The following is a 20446-nucleotide window of genomic DNA, read 5'->3' as shown; positions in this document are numbered from 1 at the left end:
ATAATGAGCACGAATCCACAATCCTACCATCCAGAGACTTCTGGCATACTATTTTCAACACACTATGGATACACTTATTTAAATCTCACATAATGTTTAGGATGGATAGTATGGACATTGAGACGCAGGGAAGAACTTTACTGGCCCCAGTAAAAAGAGTCTAGTGACGTCCCTGATGTTTACTGTTTTTCTATGTAAACATGCACTAGACGAATATCTGACTGTTCTGATCTGACCGTCTCACGCTCGAGGCCCTGCATAACTGCAATACTATAATAACTGTTATGCGTCTGCCGTTTTTTAAGAGTGTGATTACGCCTGTGACGCAGAAGAAGAAAAAAATAACTCAACTGTAACTAAAGCGCTTCTCTCCATCCAGGTGGATAAAGAAATTGGCTCAGCATTTAAAAGTAATTTCCGAAGATTGACACCCCAGAGTTTTCTGGTACTGATGTGTGAAGAGCGGTAAAAAGACATAACGCTGTTGCTTGTGTGAACAGCATATTTGTGCATTGACCAGTAAAGTCGTTCTGGTCATTTTACGATAAATTGAATGCTGTGTGAAAGGGGATATTATTATATATATTAGCCACATACTGTATAATAGGCAGCACAACTGTTTTCAACATTGATAATAATAATAATGTAATGTAATTGATTGTATAATAATAAATGTGTTTTAAGCAGCAAATCAGCAGGAGTAATGATGCTGAAAATTCAGCTTTGCATCATAGGAATAAATTACATTTGAAAATTTATATAGAAAAAAAATATTTCACAATATTACTGTTTTTACTGTATATTTGATCAAAGAAAAGCCTTGGTGAGCATAAGACACACACACACACACACACACAGTATATATATATATATATATATATATATATATATATATATATATATATATATATATATATATATATATATATATATATATATATATATATACATATATATATATATATAGTTGTTTATTAGCATGTATATTACTAGGATATTGGCTGTTTATTAGAACTTATAAAGCACATATTAACACAGTGTTCTGCATTACCATATTCTACATCCCTTAATCCCACCCAATACCTAAACTTAACTTACTAACTATTAATAAGCGGTAATTAGGAGTTTATTAAGGCAAAAGTTTTATCTAATGGTTAGTTAATAGAAATAATTGGATCCTAAACTAAAGTCTGACCAAAAAGTCTTACCAACCCAAAACTTTTAAATGCTAGTGTATGTCCATTTAATTATTCTATTATAATACCCATGCATTTCATGCATATATCATAAATTGTAAGATATATTTCCTTCATTAGAGTAATGAGAATGATATTTGATCAGTTCATCGGGTGAGTATTGAGGGGGATGGTGTTCTGGACAGCTGCCCTGTCTCTCTCTCTCTCTCTCTCTCTCTCTCTCTCTCTCTCTCTCTCTCAGAGTCTGGCGCTGGGCCTTTTCCTGTCTGTGTGCATGCATTCATACCCATCATGTGCCAAGATCAGCATTCAGGAGGAGACCTGGGCCAGCCACACCATCAGAGGGCTGCACGAGGTGAGAAGAAGCCAAGGCTGTCAGACCCGGGCCCCAAGCCCCGGCCCCCGGCCCCCAGGCCCCGTGCCTGAGCCCCTGCAGCCCACAACAGCTGCCTCCACCAGTGCGAACTTCCATCACAAACACTGCATCTCTCCTGCATGCTCACAGTCTGGACACTTCTAACTGACATTTCATTTCTAAAACCTTCCTTTAGTAATCGAGTTACACGAGTCACCCTCGTGTCGTTTTCAAATCGTTTGATATTCTTGTCTGTATTATTAAAAACTCAAAGAAAAAAAGCATCATAAAAGGAGTTGACTTGCACTCCATATTCCAACAACTTTGTCATCTGATTGATAGTTTATACTTAGCAAGTAAAAGGTCTTTTAGTATAATAAAAAAATTCCACTTTCAGGACGTGGTCATGTGTGTTTTTGCTGTGAATTATTTAATGATTTGTAAACATAGTAGCATCTTTTAAATTATTAGTAATATTCTAACATGAACACTCAAGCAACTAAGGTTTACTTGAATGGATAATCAAGTAAACCTTAGTTGCTTGAGTGTTCATGGTAGAATATTTTTTTTTCTAACATTTTTTATATATTTTTTTTTTGAAAAATCATGTTAAAATGTGAGTACTACAGGCTTTTGAAGAACATTAATTATCTCTCAATCATCACTGAATTGCATTGTTTTACCGCCACCATACAAACGCGAAACTGCTTTAAAGATCTCATTGATTTACAAGCTATCAGAATTTCATCTTACTTTTTGATCATATAAATATGAGCAACCACACCAAATTTTTTGCCCTCTGAAAAAAAAAAAATGTTGTGTTTTCCTTGAGTATGAGCTCTATATTCAGTCTTGGAACAACATAAGGATGTGTTCTTGTATTTTCCTTTGCTTTGAGACTGTCTGTACGCTGAGTGGTTTTCCCTACATCACATCTACATCAACAGATATAATGAAGTTCATCACTGAGGGTGTTTTCTGTGCAGTAGAAGTGTTGCTGATGGTACAGACCTGTTTTGTCCACGCTGTCCTTTTGTTTGCATTTCCCCTTGGTAACAGAAACGTCATCGATAGCAATGTCTCCCTCAAAGCCATTTCCACGGATCCCTTCGAACACAACCTGACAAAGAGAAGTGTGAGTTAGAGAGCACTCTCGTCCATTAAAACAGACATTTGTCAAGTCGCATTTCTTCCATTCTCATCAAACACACACACACACACACACACACAAAGCCAAATAAATGGAATTATAGATTGCATTTTTATTTGGGACATCCTAGTCAGGGAAGGTTAAAATTTACATGAACTGAACTCCAACATGAAGTTATCTCAGGTCAACTCCAAAAACTTTATAGCGAGAGTTGCTTTAATATTTGAGTATGAATTTAAAATGAATTGGCCACACACCACAGGAAGTTGAATAGGAATTTAGTTTGGAATCCCAAGATGAATCTAACGAATTTAATTTAAACAAATCAATACAACAGAGGAATTTAATTTCAACAATGAGTTTTGTGACAAACATAAATAGTAATTGATGTTCTGAGTAATTATACATATTTACTCCCTTATATATATAACTTTTTTGACATATTTATCTAAATTACTTTTTAAAGCAATTAACATGGCCATCAAAACAGATTTAATTGGACCATACAGCATTTAAAAATACTTAGTGTAAAGAAGATGACTAATTAATAAATGTTTGAAATTATGTGTTTTTCTATAATAGTCTACAATAATCTCTCTCTCACCCCTTCTCTCTCTCTCTCTCTCTCTCTCTCTCTCTCTCTCTCTATATATATATATATTATATATATATATATATATATATATATATATATATATATATATATATATATATATATATATATCTTTTTATGGATAATTCATACTGAAAAAATGATAGATATTCTTAAGTCATTGATATCACATTCGTATATACAAATTACAATTGAACTGGAATTTAAAAGCCATCCACGATTTAATACTAAAGTGTTTTTAGACAAGAAAGCACATGAAAAAACACAAAATACTGTAACACAGTAGTACATAAAACGTAAATATTTGTAATGCATTAAATAATTGCTGGCCTATACAATCATAATCATACGTTTCCTCTCACATTATGTGCTGGTGTTTATTTCCTCCCCTTGTAACCTGTGTGTGACTGACAGCTTAATTACAGCAGCTCTGAAGCTCACTGCAGAGACCTAATCAGATCTGTGTCAGATCCACGCAGTCTGACTGAAGTTTACTGAATTACCCCCCCCCCCCCCCCACACACACACACACACACACGCACACACACACACGCGCGCACGCGCACGCACACACACACACACACACAGCACCACCTCTAAACCCCAGCTGGTGGACTAACATGCAAGTAATTGAAATATAAATGAGCAAAAGTGAACAGAACGATTCAAAACATTTAATCCTCCCACGGCCCTTCAGAAGCAGATCTAAAGCAATTTACACATTCTGAAACTTGGGCAGAATGGCTCTTTATTTTAGATTTAGGTTTTGCAGAACTTGTATGATCCTTAAATTTATCCTAATTTGTATTAAACATTCTCAACAAAGTCTACAAGTCCAACCTCAAAGAAAATGCCATAGTGGTCTGATCTAATAAATCACTCCAACATGATTTGAAGCAGAGAGAGAGAGAGAGAGAGAGACAGTTTGACATTTTTCTTTCAGTCCAGGTTCATTAGAAATATGTGACTCTGGATCAGTGTTGGGATTACTCATTACAAGTAACTTGAGTTACGAAATCAGATTATTTTTTCAAGTAACTAGTAAAGTAACATTACTTTTTCATTTAAAAAATAGACCTGTTTTTTGATGACAGTAAAAAACAAACAAGCACATGGACACGGGAAGTAGGGATGCTGCGGCAAACTGCGATGACAATAAATGATAGCTTATAAATATTTCTGGTTGTTGTTTCTGTTCCACGACATTTTGTATGTCATGTTTGGGGTGTGGGATGAAGAGAGGGATAATTTTAGTAATTATTTAATTAAAAATTATTTAATTTATCTTCAGTGTGTAGTATTAGCCAATCAGATGTGTCTTGAAGCGAATCACGCGATAACGATTCAGCCTGCGCAGCACGCACACTCACGGCCCACACACAAGTTGCACAACTACTACAATATCAGCGCTAGTTAGTAATGTCTCAAAAGAGAATTTTGGATTTTTTTCAATCCAACCAACCCCAAACACATCCGAGGACTAGCGAGATTTCTCCAACTGACGACTCATCCAGCATACCAGAAAAAGGTACAACCCCGACGTGCCCCAGTATAAACCTGCTGTGCCCCAGTATAAATCTGAAGTTTAACTATTTATTTTATTTGTCAGTGTATTTAATATAAATTATATTATATGGTAATAGCAATTATCTATTTGCAACGCAGTAATAAAACAATCAACGCTTGTAAAAGCAACGCAGTTTAACTGAAAACAGAAGCTGAGCCGTCTGTGTTTCCTAGCAACTGCAGCGCACACACATCTGAGCACACCGAAGTCCGGTGTTGGCACGCTATTGAGGTAGGCTATGAAAACATGACGCAACACAAGTTTGTAAATAATACAAATAATCTTATTTTTATTCATTATTTGCTTCTATTGTTATCCAATTTTTTGGCCTTTAAACATCTTAAAATGGACTATGTAGGTCCGAGAAATCCAAATTTTCTCAAGTTACCTAACTACTGGTGTTTTTGCAACAAACGCCCCTGTCTGCAGCACTGTATAGCACAGAAAATAAACACATTGTTGTGTTCTGTACTGTCTTTGATTGTGTGTCATAACAATTAATCATTCTTTCAAATTTGAAATGTATCTTTAATTGACCTATCGGTAAGCCCCGCCCCCCTCAGCAACTGTTGCTATCTCAGACAAATAATGGGGGACCTGTGCCCCAGTAGAGCTTTATGTCTAGCAATGGCCCTGTCGGGAGACTTGTTCAAATTATGACAAATATGCTATATAAAATACATTAGATTTAGTATTTAGGTCAGACTTTTTTTGGTGTATTTGTTTTCTGATTTTAACGCTATAAAGACCGTTGCCGTGCTTGCATCACTCCCTAACCCCTCCTATAGTCCCTATGGCCACTTGGCCTGCGTGAATGGAAATGGACCAAGGTTTTGGGGGAGAGTAGTCAATCTGTTTAGAAGTGGACTTTTCTTATAACTACGTTCCTGTAACTACTTGGTCAGAAAAACGGCTATAGTATTTACTTAATAATAAAATAAAATAAAAAGGAATTTAAGAAAAAATAAAACATTTTATGGAGCCTTGGTATAAATGTTTTTGCATTTTAGCTGAAATGTAGCTACTTATTGTATTTCCAATGACTTTTTTAGATCACACATGTATCCACCTAAAAATAGACTTTTTCGGTTCACATACTTGACCCCAGGTGAAGATAGCACACTTAACACACTCTTGAACCCGGTGCGTTCATCAACACAACACACACACACACACACACACCTGAAGCATCACCCCGGGCTCCTGTTGTGCCCAAATGAACGAGTGGCTCCTCTGAATAAATAACGGAGGCTGAACGGGATCAAGGGATGAGGGCAGATAGGTAATTTAATTTGCCGTGTGTGTGTGTAAAACAGTCTCTCTGTCTGTGCTAATTGACTGCGGGGCCACAGTGGACGCCGGGTGACACACACCATCATTAGGCCAATGTCGAGCAGCGCTCCATGAGCTTTCCTGCTCACCTGAATATATATTCATGCATTACTACCACCCACCCTCAAACACACACACACACATTCTCATACAAACAATTTTCACTTGCAGAATCACAAGGTCATGCATAAAACACGATCAGAGGGCACACAAAAACACGCACAACTTGCACAAAGAGATCTGGCCACAGACAGTAATTGGTACGCGAGGCGATCTGTGTGTTTTCTCTCTGTTCGTTAATGCAAATGGCTTCGTCTAACGGGCCGAGCACAGTTGACTTTAGTGGGTTGAGCTCATTAAGGGCATGACAGACCATTCACCTCTCACACAGGAGCTCAGATGCCAGCCGAGACAGAGAGAAACAATTATGTGCGCCGTCTGAGAGGCGTAGGCATACAGAAGCCTCTCCAGTTCCGTGTTCATTATCGTGTGAGGAAAGAGAGGAGCGGGAGAGATGGAGGTGAAGAATAACAGTGCAGTCGTTATATGTTTCGTGGAGCATGAAAAGTGAAGTTACACAGAATATCAATGCTGCTCTTTTCAGTGACCCGGGGCTGTCAAAAAACACAGAAAAATTAAGATTTTTTTCATTCATTAACAAACAAAAAAATCTTTGTTGGAAGATCTGAAAGAACTGTTGAAAATGCTGAGTAAGAATTAATATGGCTATGCAGGTTCGGGAATTTCTTCGCTGTATTCTCGCTTTTTGCTCGCCGGTTTCTCTATAGAGCTCCCCCTACAGCTCCGGAATAGATATTTGACAACACTGTCGAAAAACGTATTGTCGACTCTCAGATACCAGAGGCTAGTAGTCGATCAACGACATCACAGCAGACGGGATATTCTTTACAACGTCTTCTTCATTCGGGTTCGAACAGCGTGAGGGAGCGCAATAATCACATCATTTTAGCAGATTTCTTTTTGCCGTAAATTCAATTCTTTACATCGCGAGACCTGATATCACACGATACTTCCTGACGCCGCGTCCGGCGGCCCGCCGGCTCAAAGTTGCAAGTGTGTTTTTTTCCGCTCACATGCGATAGGGGGGTGCGAGATGACCACCATTCAACCCGAAAAAAGTCATATAACCATTCCAATGACTCCGAAGCTGTTCGGTTAAGGTAAAAAAGCTGCATAGTTCACCTTTAAAGTGATCTGGTTGTTATTTTCCTGTCATGTAAGTACAATGCGTTGAATGTGATTTTTCAGCATTGAGTTTTGCAGCCAATCACAGGGATTTCTGTGATAATGACCAATCAGAGGTGAGAATCTGCTCAGTATCTCTCAAAACGCTGAATGAACAAACAAACAAAGTGGAGACACGATGTAAATAAAACAAATAATTAATTGTGCAGTTTTGACTGAATCATTGATTTAAATGTGTTTTTTTGTGTGTTTTTTGCATGCAATGAGTTTCCGCTAAACTAACAGCTTCAGTGATTATAAAGGAAGGCTGTCTAATTTCATTCGCAATTTGAAGAAAACTTTTGTTTTTTCATGAGACTTTGTGACTTTTCCTACATACAAACAATGAAAATGTTTCATAATAGTGATTGATTTCACTATTCTGCTGGCTACAGTGTTAATTTAATGTCTTTTAGATAAAAAAAAAAAATTGTTAGTTTCCCTTTCAGGCGCACAATGTACGAGAGGAGAGTATTTAAATGAATCATGCAAGGTGATTTACTAAGGTTTGCGCTGGTCAATTTACTGGTATTTGCACCATTATTTACCACCCAAAAAATCTGGCCCTATAGTTTTATATACGTAGAAAGAGGACAATCTTTGAAGGATGACTCAAAAAAATGTACATTAAAAATTTAATTTAAATAGCATAATATTCAGACTTTTGAGCTTTGAAGTGCTGGAAAAAGAGTGAAGTACTTGAAAGTGGGACTGTCACGTCGAGGGAATAATGGAAAAAAAAAACATTTTTGACAGAGTAATTGACTTTGGCCAGACATATTTGAGCTCATTTTGAAAACTCTTGACTCTTGATATCAGACTATAATCTAAGCACAGTTTGAGACATTGTGAAGGTCTCTGCAGAAGATCCTTTCTCCATTCATTCCCATTGCTGTCTAAAATAACCGATTGAAATATGTTTTAAAAATTCTCTCCAAGGGGGAAAAACGTGCATTTTTGGGGTAAATACAGTACTCCACTGAAAGTGGAAGGAAGGAACAGAACGCTCCGGGACATTTGCTGTATGGAGACTCGAGGTCCGGTGAATTTCATCAACCAATCACTATGGAGAGAGGCGCTAGCAGAGAGGCGAGAGGTGAGGCTGATGGGAAATTTCGAGCACACAGAGAGGAGAGGTTAATGGATAACAAACACGACAAAGAGCTGAGAGCATCAGCGGAGAAACCAGCAAGCGATAAAGAGGATAAAGAGAAAAGAAGAGATGATGAGGAAAGAGCTTAAAGGGCTGTGTGAAAATGGACGCTTTTCTCTGCTCCTCTCTCAATCTTTTCAGAAAATCATAATTAAGCAAAGCTAATTACCAGCCCTCCCTCGCTCCCTGAACTCTTCCTTTGTAAAGCTCCTGCGCTTTTGTCATCATCTTGTTTCCCTGTTGGCATCTTTCACACGGCCGTACAAAACGTCTCTGCCTGCGGTGACCTTTTCCATTAAGACACGGAAAAAAAGGCCTTAAGAGACGTGTAAACTGTAAACTTAAGACTAGATTTGGACATAGTGGTGTTTGCCTGTGCAAAAGTCGCTACCAAGATGCTAGAGTGTTGTGGGTGGTGTTTAGTACATTGGAGTTACAGTTGCTAAGGCGTTCTGGATGGTTACTAGGTGGTTCCCTACTGCAAGTATAAAGAGCCCACCCCTCAAGTCTCTATGATCTCTAGACATGGCTCCGGTTCCACCTTTCTAAGAAATTAATACTTTTATTCAGGAAGGATGCATTTAATTGATCAAATGTGACAGTAGAGACATTAGAATGTTACAAAAGATTTCTATTTATAATAAATGCTGTTCTTTTGAACTTTCTGTTCATCAAAATAATCCTGAAAAATAAATATCACACTTTCCAAAAAACTGTTTTCAGTATTGATAATAATCAGAAATGTTTCTTGAGCAGCAAAATCAGCATTATAGTGATTTCTGAAGGATCATGTGACACTGAAGACTGGAGTAATGATGCTGAAAATCCAGCTTTGATCACAGGAATAAATTACATGTTAAAATATATTGAAATAGAAAACAATTATTTTAAATTGTAATAATATTTCCTAATATGAATCTTTTTACTGCATTTATAATCAAATAAATGCAGCCTTGGTGTGCATAAGCAACCCGATCACACTAAATGCGTCTCTATAGAACGCAGTGTGTTTATCGTGTAATTTATACGCGAAAATTAGTTTTTACATGCATAGGATACGCATGGGTTGGTTAGGGTAGGTTTAGTAGTGGTGTGGGGTGTGTGTGTATTATACGTTTGGGTAGAATTAGTGGTGTGGGGTGTGTGTGTATTAAACGCAATGAAGTGCGTATCAAATGCACGTGAAAACTGCGTATCATATGCACGTAAAAACGAATTTTCGCGTATAAATTGCAGCATAAGACTGGCATAAGAGACTTAAAACATTGAATTCAACCGGACACATTTATTTGCATAGCGCTTTTCACAATACACATCGTTTCAAAATAGCTTTACAGAAAATTCTGTCCACATTACAATTTAGAGTCTGTTATCAGAGGTAACTGTCTAAGTTATGTATTTCAGAAATGTACATATACAAATCACAGTTAGCTAAAATGTTATTAATTTAAACAATGTAATAATTTAAGGCAGAAACAATGAGCTCATTGAAGTAATGAACACTTGTTTGTTAACAAATGATTATGACATTTAGAAAAATGTAGCATTGGTGCATGTTGATTCAGAGTTTGCGTCATCTGAAGTCATTTTATAAAAACATCAAAAATAAGAGACCCCAAACTTATTTTTTCTCCCCGTTTTATGCTCCGCTATATGAAAATGATATTCAGTCACTTAGAAAAGTAATATCACACCTCTCCTCGATTAGTCTCATATCATGTGTGGCCATCACAGGTAAGCAATGTGATCACGTAAACTAAACCATGTAAACAACAAAAATACTACGGAACTGCAGGATATAAAGCTACAGATAAACTGTATTCCACCGAGCCTGTGTTAGTAAGCGTTTATAGTTGTGTTAAACAGCCCAATAGCAGGCAGGTGGCATTTAAGAGCTCTATAAAAGAGAACAGCTACACTGGGCATTTACACGTACAACACCAACTGGTCTTAACTACCATTTAAGTCCATGTCATGGATGGGGAGCAATCAAACATACACACCAGAGGAACACAAAGCCAGAGCCGTATACCTCACATTCCCAGAGTTTATATGCATACGAAAAAAACACAGTTTTTCTAGCCTTGAATTTCCAATATGCTGATCATTCAGTGTTAGTCCTGCAAGGTTAAAAACTATTTGGAAAAAGACCAACGCATATTGGACTAATTTTATATAAGTAGAATAATGTAATAATCATCAGAGATTCTCACCCAGTCACATCAGATTTGGCCACGGCTGTAATCTTCCACACTTTAAACGGACTGTACGTTCCCATGCCGTTAAAGATTACGCCGTCTTTTATCTTCTATGAAATGGAATTAAAAAGTAACGAGATCCCGAAAAGAGATCCCGTGTGTAAAGTTCTTCTCTCAGTGGACGAGGTCCAGCCTTTCATCCACATAACTGTGGTTGTACATTAAGAACATGTGGATGTTGATCAATGAGAAGACATCAAAAAATCAAAAGACACACTTACACTGTGTCTGCTCTGCAACGGACGCGAGCGGCGTGTTATGATGATGTTTTAGTGGTTGCTCTAAGTGTTTTTTTATATTGAAAAGAGGTTGCACATGGATGTTAAGACAGCAATGCCTTTATGTAAGGCTTACTGAACTGAATTTAAAAATGATACTTCAATATTTTAATATATTTATATATTGTAAATTGTAAATTTGTTTAGAATTATATTTGACAATTATAAAATTATTAAAATGAACAATGTTATACAGGGCTAAAGGCACACCTTAAGAAAAATGTTATTTTTAACATTGATTATCATATTTTGTGTAAAAAAAAAATCATAAAAGTGGTTTGTTTTGTTTAAAAATCTTATAAATGTATGAGGTGGCAAGCATGGGGCAAAAGGCACAAAGTTATTGATACAAATGCTTTAGCTAAAATAATATGTTTTAATATGTCTAAGTTAATACTTGTTCAAACTTGTTAAAAAAAAGTTTATTTTGATAAGTAAATCAATTCATTTTTGTTCAATAAATATACTTTCATTAAAATATGTTCATTTTAAAAAGAAAAAAAATACAGAAACAAAATTATTTAAAAAAGTACAGATTCTGAAAGCATCGAGTGAGATCCAATGATCATTTAATATAGCTTTACAGTAGTCACAATAAATATGATATTTTATTTTATTATATTATATGATTAATATCATATTTTTATGATGGTTTCATTATAAATGGTGATTATCTCTAAGGTGCACAGCCAACTTGTATAAGTCATAATGTGTCATTTATAAGTCGGCCAGCTGTTTATTATCATGTTATTTATTGTGCCTTTCACCCCAACAGCAGGGGCATCTTTTACCCCAAATACCACTTTTACATATTCTTCCATTATTTAAATATTTTAGCTTCAATTACCTTGAACAAAACTAAAAAATCATTAAGACATTTGTTTCAAAATATATATTTATTAATTTAACGATTCTCATTTGCTACTTAAATTTACATTCAAATTTTTTTTTAAACATCAAATATTGGATCAAATTAGCGCAGACTGAACTTTGCGCTGCTGCCTGCGACCGCATGAAGGATCAGACAATCCTGTCAGACAAATGTCCACGTGCGTTTTGAAAAGCAGTTGTTTAGCCCCGTCGTACCCTATATATTAATTAAGAACCAGTTCTCAAATCCCAACCTTGTTTAGCAGCATCTCTGAGAGCTCTTGTAACGCTGTGAGGTCCATTAGATCTCTGTTAAAACCCCTCGGCTAGCACACGTAATGGATTCACACAGTCGAGTAAAGCTTTTGGATAAAGTAACGCTTTTGTGATTCTGCTTGATCCATCAGGCTTAGTAATGGGTGAGACGCCTCATGCAACGATGCAAAGACGCACTTTCTTTTTTTCTCTGAGATTCTGTGGGAAAATGATGCTAATTCATCTCGGCAAGCCTCCGCGGTCACTCAATCCACACGGCAAGAGTCAATGGAAGAACAAAGAGGAGGTGAGGAGAGAGAGAGAGAGAGAGAGAGCAAACAAACAGACAGCGGAGAAACACGGCTGTCTGCCGGACTTGTCAACTCCTACTGTCCAGGAACGCCTGGATTGGTCTTTAGCATCGATTGATGGAGGCCAACTAGGGCCTGGGTGAAAAACAGAGGAGAGGTGAGGATCTATTTACCTCTTCAAGTGTCAAATACGCTGCATTACTGGGGGACATGAAAGAGTACAGAAAGAGGAGAGACATTTTCAAAATGTTAACTGAGAGCCTGCGAGGAAAAAGAAGGAAAATATCCGTGAACAGTTTTTCCCGTTTAGACAGCTATAGTGAAAAGTGAGAGCCGGAGGTGGACAAATTTGGCCAATATATATAAAAAAAATCGATATATATAATTTTATTACTCAATCTGTTGAATCAAAAAGAGTATTCCATATAAAAATTTAGGAATTACAAACAAGAATGGAGGATTTGTGACATCTGACGAATTCAGAGGCAGAACAACTAGTTGCATTTTATAGACACATCGTTTTTAGTTAGAATAACCTACACCGGGAAATGTGCACAATAAGACTGGAAATGTAAATTAAGAAAGTAAATAGTTATTTTGTTGATTTCATGTTGATTTGTTCATGGTGTTATTGTTACTGAATCATCACATTATTTTAAAAGTGTCCAATTTTCCAATTGTTTTATAATTGTCTCCACCTATGAAACTACTTTTTTTCCCCAATATTGTAATTCACATGGACGAGGCAAAAGAAAATTAATAAATAATAGCACAGCCTATATTTCCTGAACCAAGTCCCTAAGGATAAACTCAAGTCCTGTCCTACATTGTTTCCCACTGAATGTTCAGCTGGAAACGCGTCACATTATAGAAGTCAAATGCTCTGCAAATGCAATTTCTTGTTGTCTTTAAGCAGAAGTGTATAAAGAATGAGGGTAGCTCAACAAGACATTAAAATAATCTGACAGGACCAATGAGCCCAAGCTTAAGTGTGTCCCATTTACCTCTAAACTCCCCCTGAATTATCTGTCTTCATTTCCTTCCCTATCGCATGTGGTGTTCATCTTTTCCTGCCCTTCTCTCTCAGTTTTCTTCACAGTATAAATCTCCCTTTTTTCAGCCTTGCTCTTCAGCTCTTTCAATTTGTCATTTTCTCCCTCCAGCACCTTTTCTCCTCTGTGATGTGCCCTAAAACGTCTCCAGGTTTCGCAGCTGTTGTGGTGAGAGCCCAACTCAGCAGAAACACGGGTCCAGAGGAGAGCGGTAGAGCACGACTCAGCGCTTCCTCAATCATCCCTCCATAGACCCTCTAACCACACACAAACACTGACACTGACACGTATAGATATATCACACCTGCCAACTAGGACTGCATGACATAAGCTAAAGAAATACATTATATATATATATAGGGGGCAATTTCAGACACAGCCTTAGATTTCATTCTATGTATTTGCCTGTGTTCGAGTCATTCATTAGTTGTCATGGTTTCTAATTAGTTCTCACCTGTGTCCTGTTATGTTGATTATCATCCTCAGTGTATTGAAGCCCTAAGTTCCTTCAGTTCATTGTCTCGTGCTATGTTACTGTGTAGTGTTTACAGAGACAACTTTTGATTTTAATAATGTACTACATTTTGAAATTATAATTAATAGAGATTAATACATATTATGTATTAATAAAGTATTTTTCATTGTTAGTTCATGTTAACTAATATAATTAAATAATGTTGCTTTAAAATATATTATATACAGTATATCGTAAATATTTGATATTTTGTCACCATAGCGTATGGTTGACAAAGGCCACACACGCACACACACACACACACACACACGCAGACAAACTATCATGCCCACACCTGCACATACACAGTCATACCTGGAATGGTCCGCTGGGATAGATCTCAGCATCCGCCTTCCTCCATTCAGGCCCCTGGTGTCCTGAGAGGGTCCAGGCAGCAGAATCCACAGTGGCGATGCTCTTCACCCTCATCAGAACATTGAGCGTGCCTGCAGACAAACACAAAACACAGTTTAGTGGAACGGTGACATGCTCTTTCCCTGGGTTGTGCGAGCACTTCTGGTTCTGGACTTTAGACTATCGGCATTAGGTTAAGTTTACTTTGCAGCCTAGGCTGGCCGTAATAATGCAAATATATACATATAGTATAACTTCTTGGTGAAAAATGAGACATGCACAACATTTATGAAATAATTTTCTTATTCTACACATTCGCTCAAAAATCACTAAAACGCTGAAAACAGTAGATCAGTTATTATTTGAAATGTAGTAAATAAAAGTCAGCGGTTATAAAGTTACAAATGTCAGACATCACTATTTAAAGTGCCCGTATTATGCTTTAAACATTCCTAAATTTGTTTTGGAGATTTTCTACAATATGTTTACATGCATCTAAGTTCAAAAAACACGTTAATATCCTACATTGCACATGACCTCATTTCTGAAAATGGGTTGTTCGAAGACTCATTCTCTCCAAACCCCTCCTTTCTGCGAGCCTACTCTGCTCTGATTGGCCAGGTGGCCCAGTCTGTTGTGATTGGTCTACCACTTACATTGAGCGTCAGAAATAAAACTCCTATTACCATATCTGAATTTCAGCTCCGCAGTCTTCCTCAGCACTTTATACACAGTGATACGAAAAGTATAACAATGGCGTCGGTTTTACTCTATCAAAGAAGACCATAGGCTGCTATTATGCAAATTTATATAGGTTTGTAACAGGAAGTGGAACTGCTAATGACTCATTTTGACGGTTCAGTATCAGGTCTGTCTTTTAGGAGGCAATAACTTTATTTGTTGTGAACTTGATCTTTAAAACTTTGCATTCATAAACAGCTGTATTACACACTGCAGGAAAGGTAATATATATAAAAAAATAAGCATAATAGGGGCACTTTAAATCTTTTTTTAAATATAATACGCTTAAGCATGTGTTTTCAACAACCTGTTACACGTTAAATTATGTTATAAATTAAAACATTAAATTATGCTGAAACTCCTGTGTCCATTGCTTAATAAGGAACCTATGCATATGTATTCACCATAAACCACAAGCATCACTTTATAATACATTCAATTAACATGCATAATGCTCATCAGATCAGTAAAAGTGCAGCGCTGCTCAGTCACCACTAAAACTGCCTGTCTGGAGAACCAGGATGTAACATCATGATAAACGTACGGTATCTATATCATCATCAGACGGTCTGTCAAAACATTGAGTGTAACACTCCATAGACAACAAAGCAGAGGCATCTTAAGCACACTGACACATGTGAGGTTTAGAGCGCTTAATATGAACGTCTGTATTGAAATCTTTCACAGACACTGAACACTGAACACAAACTCTCTCACATACACACACTGATGATTGAAGGCAGTGAGGCCAAGTGGCACCTTTATGACTCATGCATTCAATTATTACTCTGACTTTGTGCTTAACGGAAACCAATATATAATTCAGTTGGAACAGAAAGAGAGAGAGAGAACAAACTTTTGTAGTGCCTCAAATGAAGCTCTGGCTCTGAACGTTAAAACACACACACACACACACACACACACACACACACACACACACACACACACACACACACACACACACACACACACACACACACACACACACACACACACACACACACACACACACTAATGTTTCTAAACTTTCACCCGACATTCTATACGCTGCTCATGACATGCACACAGAAGATAAAAGCAGACGGGTCCAGACGACCAGCCAGGCTTCACATCGTTACTTATTCAGGAACCGCAGATATAAATGAATAACACAATGGAGAGAAGTGGCACACAGAAACATTAACAAAGCAAACAGATGGTACTGTGACAAAGTGCCCCGTTCAAAGTACAAACCGCATCCTCCTAATAAACTCATCTAAAGCCGTCTGAACAATATCAGCAGATACTGACCAGTGACCACAAATACACCAATCCAGATGCAGTTACATGAATATTTACAGTGTAGAGTCGTAGGGCTGGTTCACACAACACATGTTTTGGGTGTTAAAAACGCAGACACGTTTTTTTTTATTTATTTTTTTTACAGAAATTAATTTTAATAATAAAGTGTTTATCGGTTAGGGTTAGGCGTAGGGAGGGCGCAGGGCGGCATCCATATTGTAATAAATATAATAATTTACACTGTTATTATTGCATAGCGTTTAATGTGCAACAACACTGAGGTGCAAATAGTATCTGCCACTATTTATGAGTAGGCTTTAAATAGCATTTAACTTCTATTTACACTTATTGCAAATAAAATACTGCTATTTTCTTCGCAGATACTTCTATGTGGAAGAAGAGACGTTTTGAGGAATGTCAACTTTTCAACTTCAAGCTCAATCCCTCTTTTTGTTAGCAATATGAATGGTTCATTTTAAGATAGAAAGCAATTTGTATTGTACACAGTCATACATCTGAATAATGCCATTTATCATGTGTTTTGGACGCCATGTGTATAATCTGAAGTAAGCAATCAGTAACATCTGTACGATGTACCACCTCAAGTTGGTTTTTTCTTTGTTTTGTTTTTGTTTGATAAGGAAAGTGACTAGAATAAAGTCCACATGTGTCATTGCTGTACAGACACTACCGTTTTCAAAGTGATTTGAAGAAAATCAGGAAACCTTTAACAGAAATGCTGTGCTGTATCAGAGCCCCACTATTAGCTCTCTGCCTTGGCTAAAAGCATCTGCCACATTTCAATGGCCTCAATCACGCTGAAGAGGTGCTCACTGGGTGAGAAAAAAACTGAAATTGTGTGCTGGTGCTTCTTTAAGGTGATTACACACACTCAACACATAAAAAAAAAAGAATTTGTGCCAGGCACTTATAAATCACCCTTGCGCAAAAACCTTTACACTAAACAGCTAACCAACCCTTTAAAGAAACAATTGTGCCTATGTATATGGACAGGATCTACTAAAGGCCTAAGGCACCAAACGGACCTCTGTGCTGTCAGACATCACAAAAGATCCAAACACCAGAAGCCCTTGGCTAACCTTGACACAGGTCAAACACAGCCAAACACTCATTCGTCTTTGTAATGAGCAGAAGATGGAGGTTGAGCAGGAAAGATTGACGGAGGCTAGCAATTTTAAACCATGTTCAAACCAATGTGTAGTTCAGTGTTTGCTTTCTCCATGATGTTTGCTTGCTTGAAAGCAGTGTTACTATGTTAAAGGGATAGTCATCATTTACTCTCCCTCATGTTGTTCCAAACATGTATGAGTTGCTTTCTTCTGTTGAACACAAAAGAAGATATTTTGAAGAATATGGGTAACCAGACAGTTGATGGACCCTATTAACTTCCATAGTATTTTTTTTCCAGCTATATAAGTCAATGGGGTCCATCAACTGTCTGGTTACTGACATTCTTCAAAATATCTTATTTTGTGTTCAGCAGAAGAGAGAAACTCAAAATATGGACAAAATAATACCAAAAATATGGAGATGAAACGGATTGCAGCTGCTTGTACTCCTAAGCATTCAATAGTTGCCTTGACAAAAATTGTCAAGTTCAAAAGACTTCCTGTTACTCATTAGGAGAAGAAGTTTTTTTTAAGTTGACTGTAATTGGACTTAATTAGTTGAGTTAACTTGAAATTGAATGTGATAGGTTGCTCAACTTTTTTTTACAGTGTCATTTACTTACGATATGTTATGTAGCTGCTGTCAGATCCAATAAAGGTGGGCTGCTTCATCTTTCAACAAAAGTTTCTTTGGAAACTCTCCATCACTGTGCCTCATTTACAATACGATCTGCAGTCAAATCCTCCGACGCAATCCAGGACGCCATTGAAAATAAACAATCCACTTGTTCCTGATGCTGGTCTCTTTCTGAAGTCTGTACAGAGACGCAAACAAGCTGTTTAAACTGGACGCGTTAAAGTGAGCACTGCTTTACGCCTCTATTTACTCTTCCATGTGTCCTGTTGTCGGCAGACTCAAGCAAGTGGAGTATGTCAGAAACTGAACGCGCGTCTGATAGAAACAATGTGCTTGAATTTCCAACCATATTTGCCAGAAACTATCACGAAATGCTTAGTATACACTTGGGTAAGAGTGACAGTTAAGGGCCGGTTCACACAATGCGAGACACTGCAAAAAGATGTCTGTCTACGTTTACATTGAAAAACAATGGAAAAGTAGCGCAGTGGAATGCCACATTAATTCGAAAAGATCTATTTACAGTTGCGGTTTTTAACGGTTGTGAAGTAAGTTTCAAACCAAATGTAGTACCAACTATACAGTATGCGATTTCGGATGCAGCGAATGAATACATGCAACAGTTAGGGACCATTCACACAGAACACATTTTGATGGTTAAAGATACAGGTCAGTGGAATAAAATAAACGAGACGCTGCAAAAGATGGCAGACTCGAATGCAACAGTTAAACCGCCTCGTCTAACGTGCGTTTGCATAGAAAACCAATGGAAAAGCAGCGCAGAAATGCATTCTATGTGAGTGATCCCAAAGTCTGAGCAAACAGGCCATTCATTCTTGTATTACCGAATAAAGTGTGTGCATCACTAAACAACAACAATGACTGACAAAACACCATGTCAAGCCGCTGCTGTCGCCCACTAACAGGAGTAGGGTCGCATTGTGGTGGTGTAATGAGTGAAGGATCTAATGGACTGACTGGTGCTGTGATTGACTTCTGCTCTAATGGATCCACTGGCTGCTGAACTCCTTTGTAATGAACTTCAAGCCTAATAAAGATACGGTCTAATAGAACATGCTATTGTGTTGCTCTTGATGAAAAATCGAACTGAGTACTGCAATTGTAGATTAGACAGTCTCAACAGTGTGGAGAGGAGGGGGAATGAGAGAAAAAGACGACATGAAATCAAATTTGACTATTTAAATGACGTACTTTCAGGGGTGCATGTTAATCCAATACATTAGTCTAATAGCACGGTGTTTATGGTATCTAAGCAATCCCTAACAAAAAATTAAAAACAAGATAAATAAATTAAATAAAAAAAACAGAGGAAATAAGAATAAATTCCACAACTAAAAATACAGCAGTTAAAAAATTAAATGATGAAAAAGAAGAGAAAATAAGAAGGAAAAGTAATAACAATAATAATGATGACTAAATCATTAAAACAAAAATTCAACAGTTAAAGGAAGAGGAAATTCTATAAAATAAAATAAAATCAATATTAAAAAATAAACTAAAAACTCATTCCCTACTAGTGTATTTTATTTTTAAGTTGATCACTTTCACAAAACTTCCATGGCCCCCAGAATATTTTGTTGTACGAATATCTGAACATAATATATCAAAAAGAAAAAAAAGAAAAAAAAAGAACAGAGCCTCTGCTTTAAAAAAAAGAAATCTAGCTTCATGCATTGTTTAACACAATAAGTTTCATTAAAAAGCTACATTTTGAACAAAAAGCTGAGAACATCACATTTTTGTCAAAGACTACGTCCAGATCAGATTCAGAATGATGATCAAAACATTGATGGAGTAGATCGAGTCCATCAACACGCACAAAGATTCACAGTCATAGCTCATCCTGGGTCGACATTTCATTCAGTAACCTTCGGCAGTTTTGATGTATATATGTTAAATGATAAAGTTACCGTACATGTGCGTAAGCAATACGTCTATCACTTGATTGTGCTTCTTCTTTGCTTGTTTTTGGATCAAGAGATTCAGTAATATTTCAGAAGATGTGTAATAGCGCCCCCTACCACATAACAGTGAAAAAAAAGATAAATCCATCAATGGCGGGGATGGTGTTAAAAGATATTGTTAACTCTTAATATCAGTTTAAAACACAAATGCATGCCTTCACCCTCTAAC

General features: G+C 37.0%; 1 protein-coding gene across 3 annotated transcripts in view; it reads right to left on the bottom strand.

Moving 5' to 3' along the window:
* mdga1 (MAM domain containing glycosylphosphatidylinositol anchor 1) overlaps nt 1–20446 on the bottom strand; it is a 204476-nt gene that overhangs the window by 13850 nt on the left and 170180 nt on the right. For all 3 annotated transcript variants that reach the window (XM_079635194.1, XM_079635192.1, XM_079635193.1), the window contains 2 exons: nt 14465–14595; nt 2563–2671 (listed from right to left, as the gene is read on the bottom strand). In XM_079635194.1, coding sequence (XP_079491320.1) covers nt 2563–2671; nt 14465–14595 — 240 coding nt within the window. The remainder of the gene's footprint in view (nt 1–2562; nt 2672–14464; nt 14596–20446) is intronic.

Source organism: Phoxinus phoxinus (assembly GCF_949152265.1).
Source record: "Phoxinus phoxinus genome assembly, chromosome: 14".
Taxonomy (NCBI): domain Eukaryota; kingdom Metazoa; phylum Chordata; class Actinopteri; order Cypriniformes; family Leuciscidae; genus Phoxinus; species Phoxinus phoxinus.
Note: the sequence above shows the minus strand (reverse complement) of the source record. Positions and strands in the feature narration are given on the sequence as shown.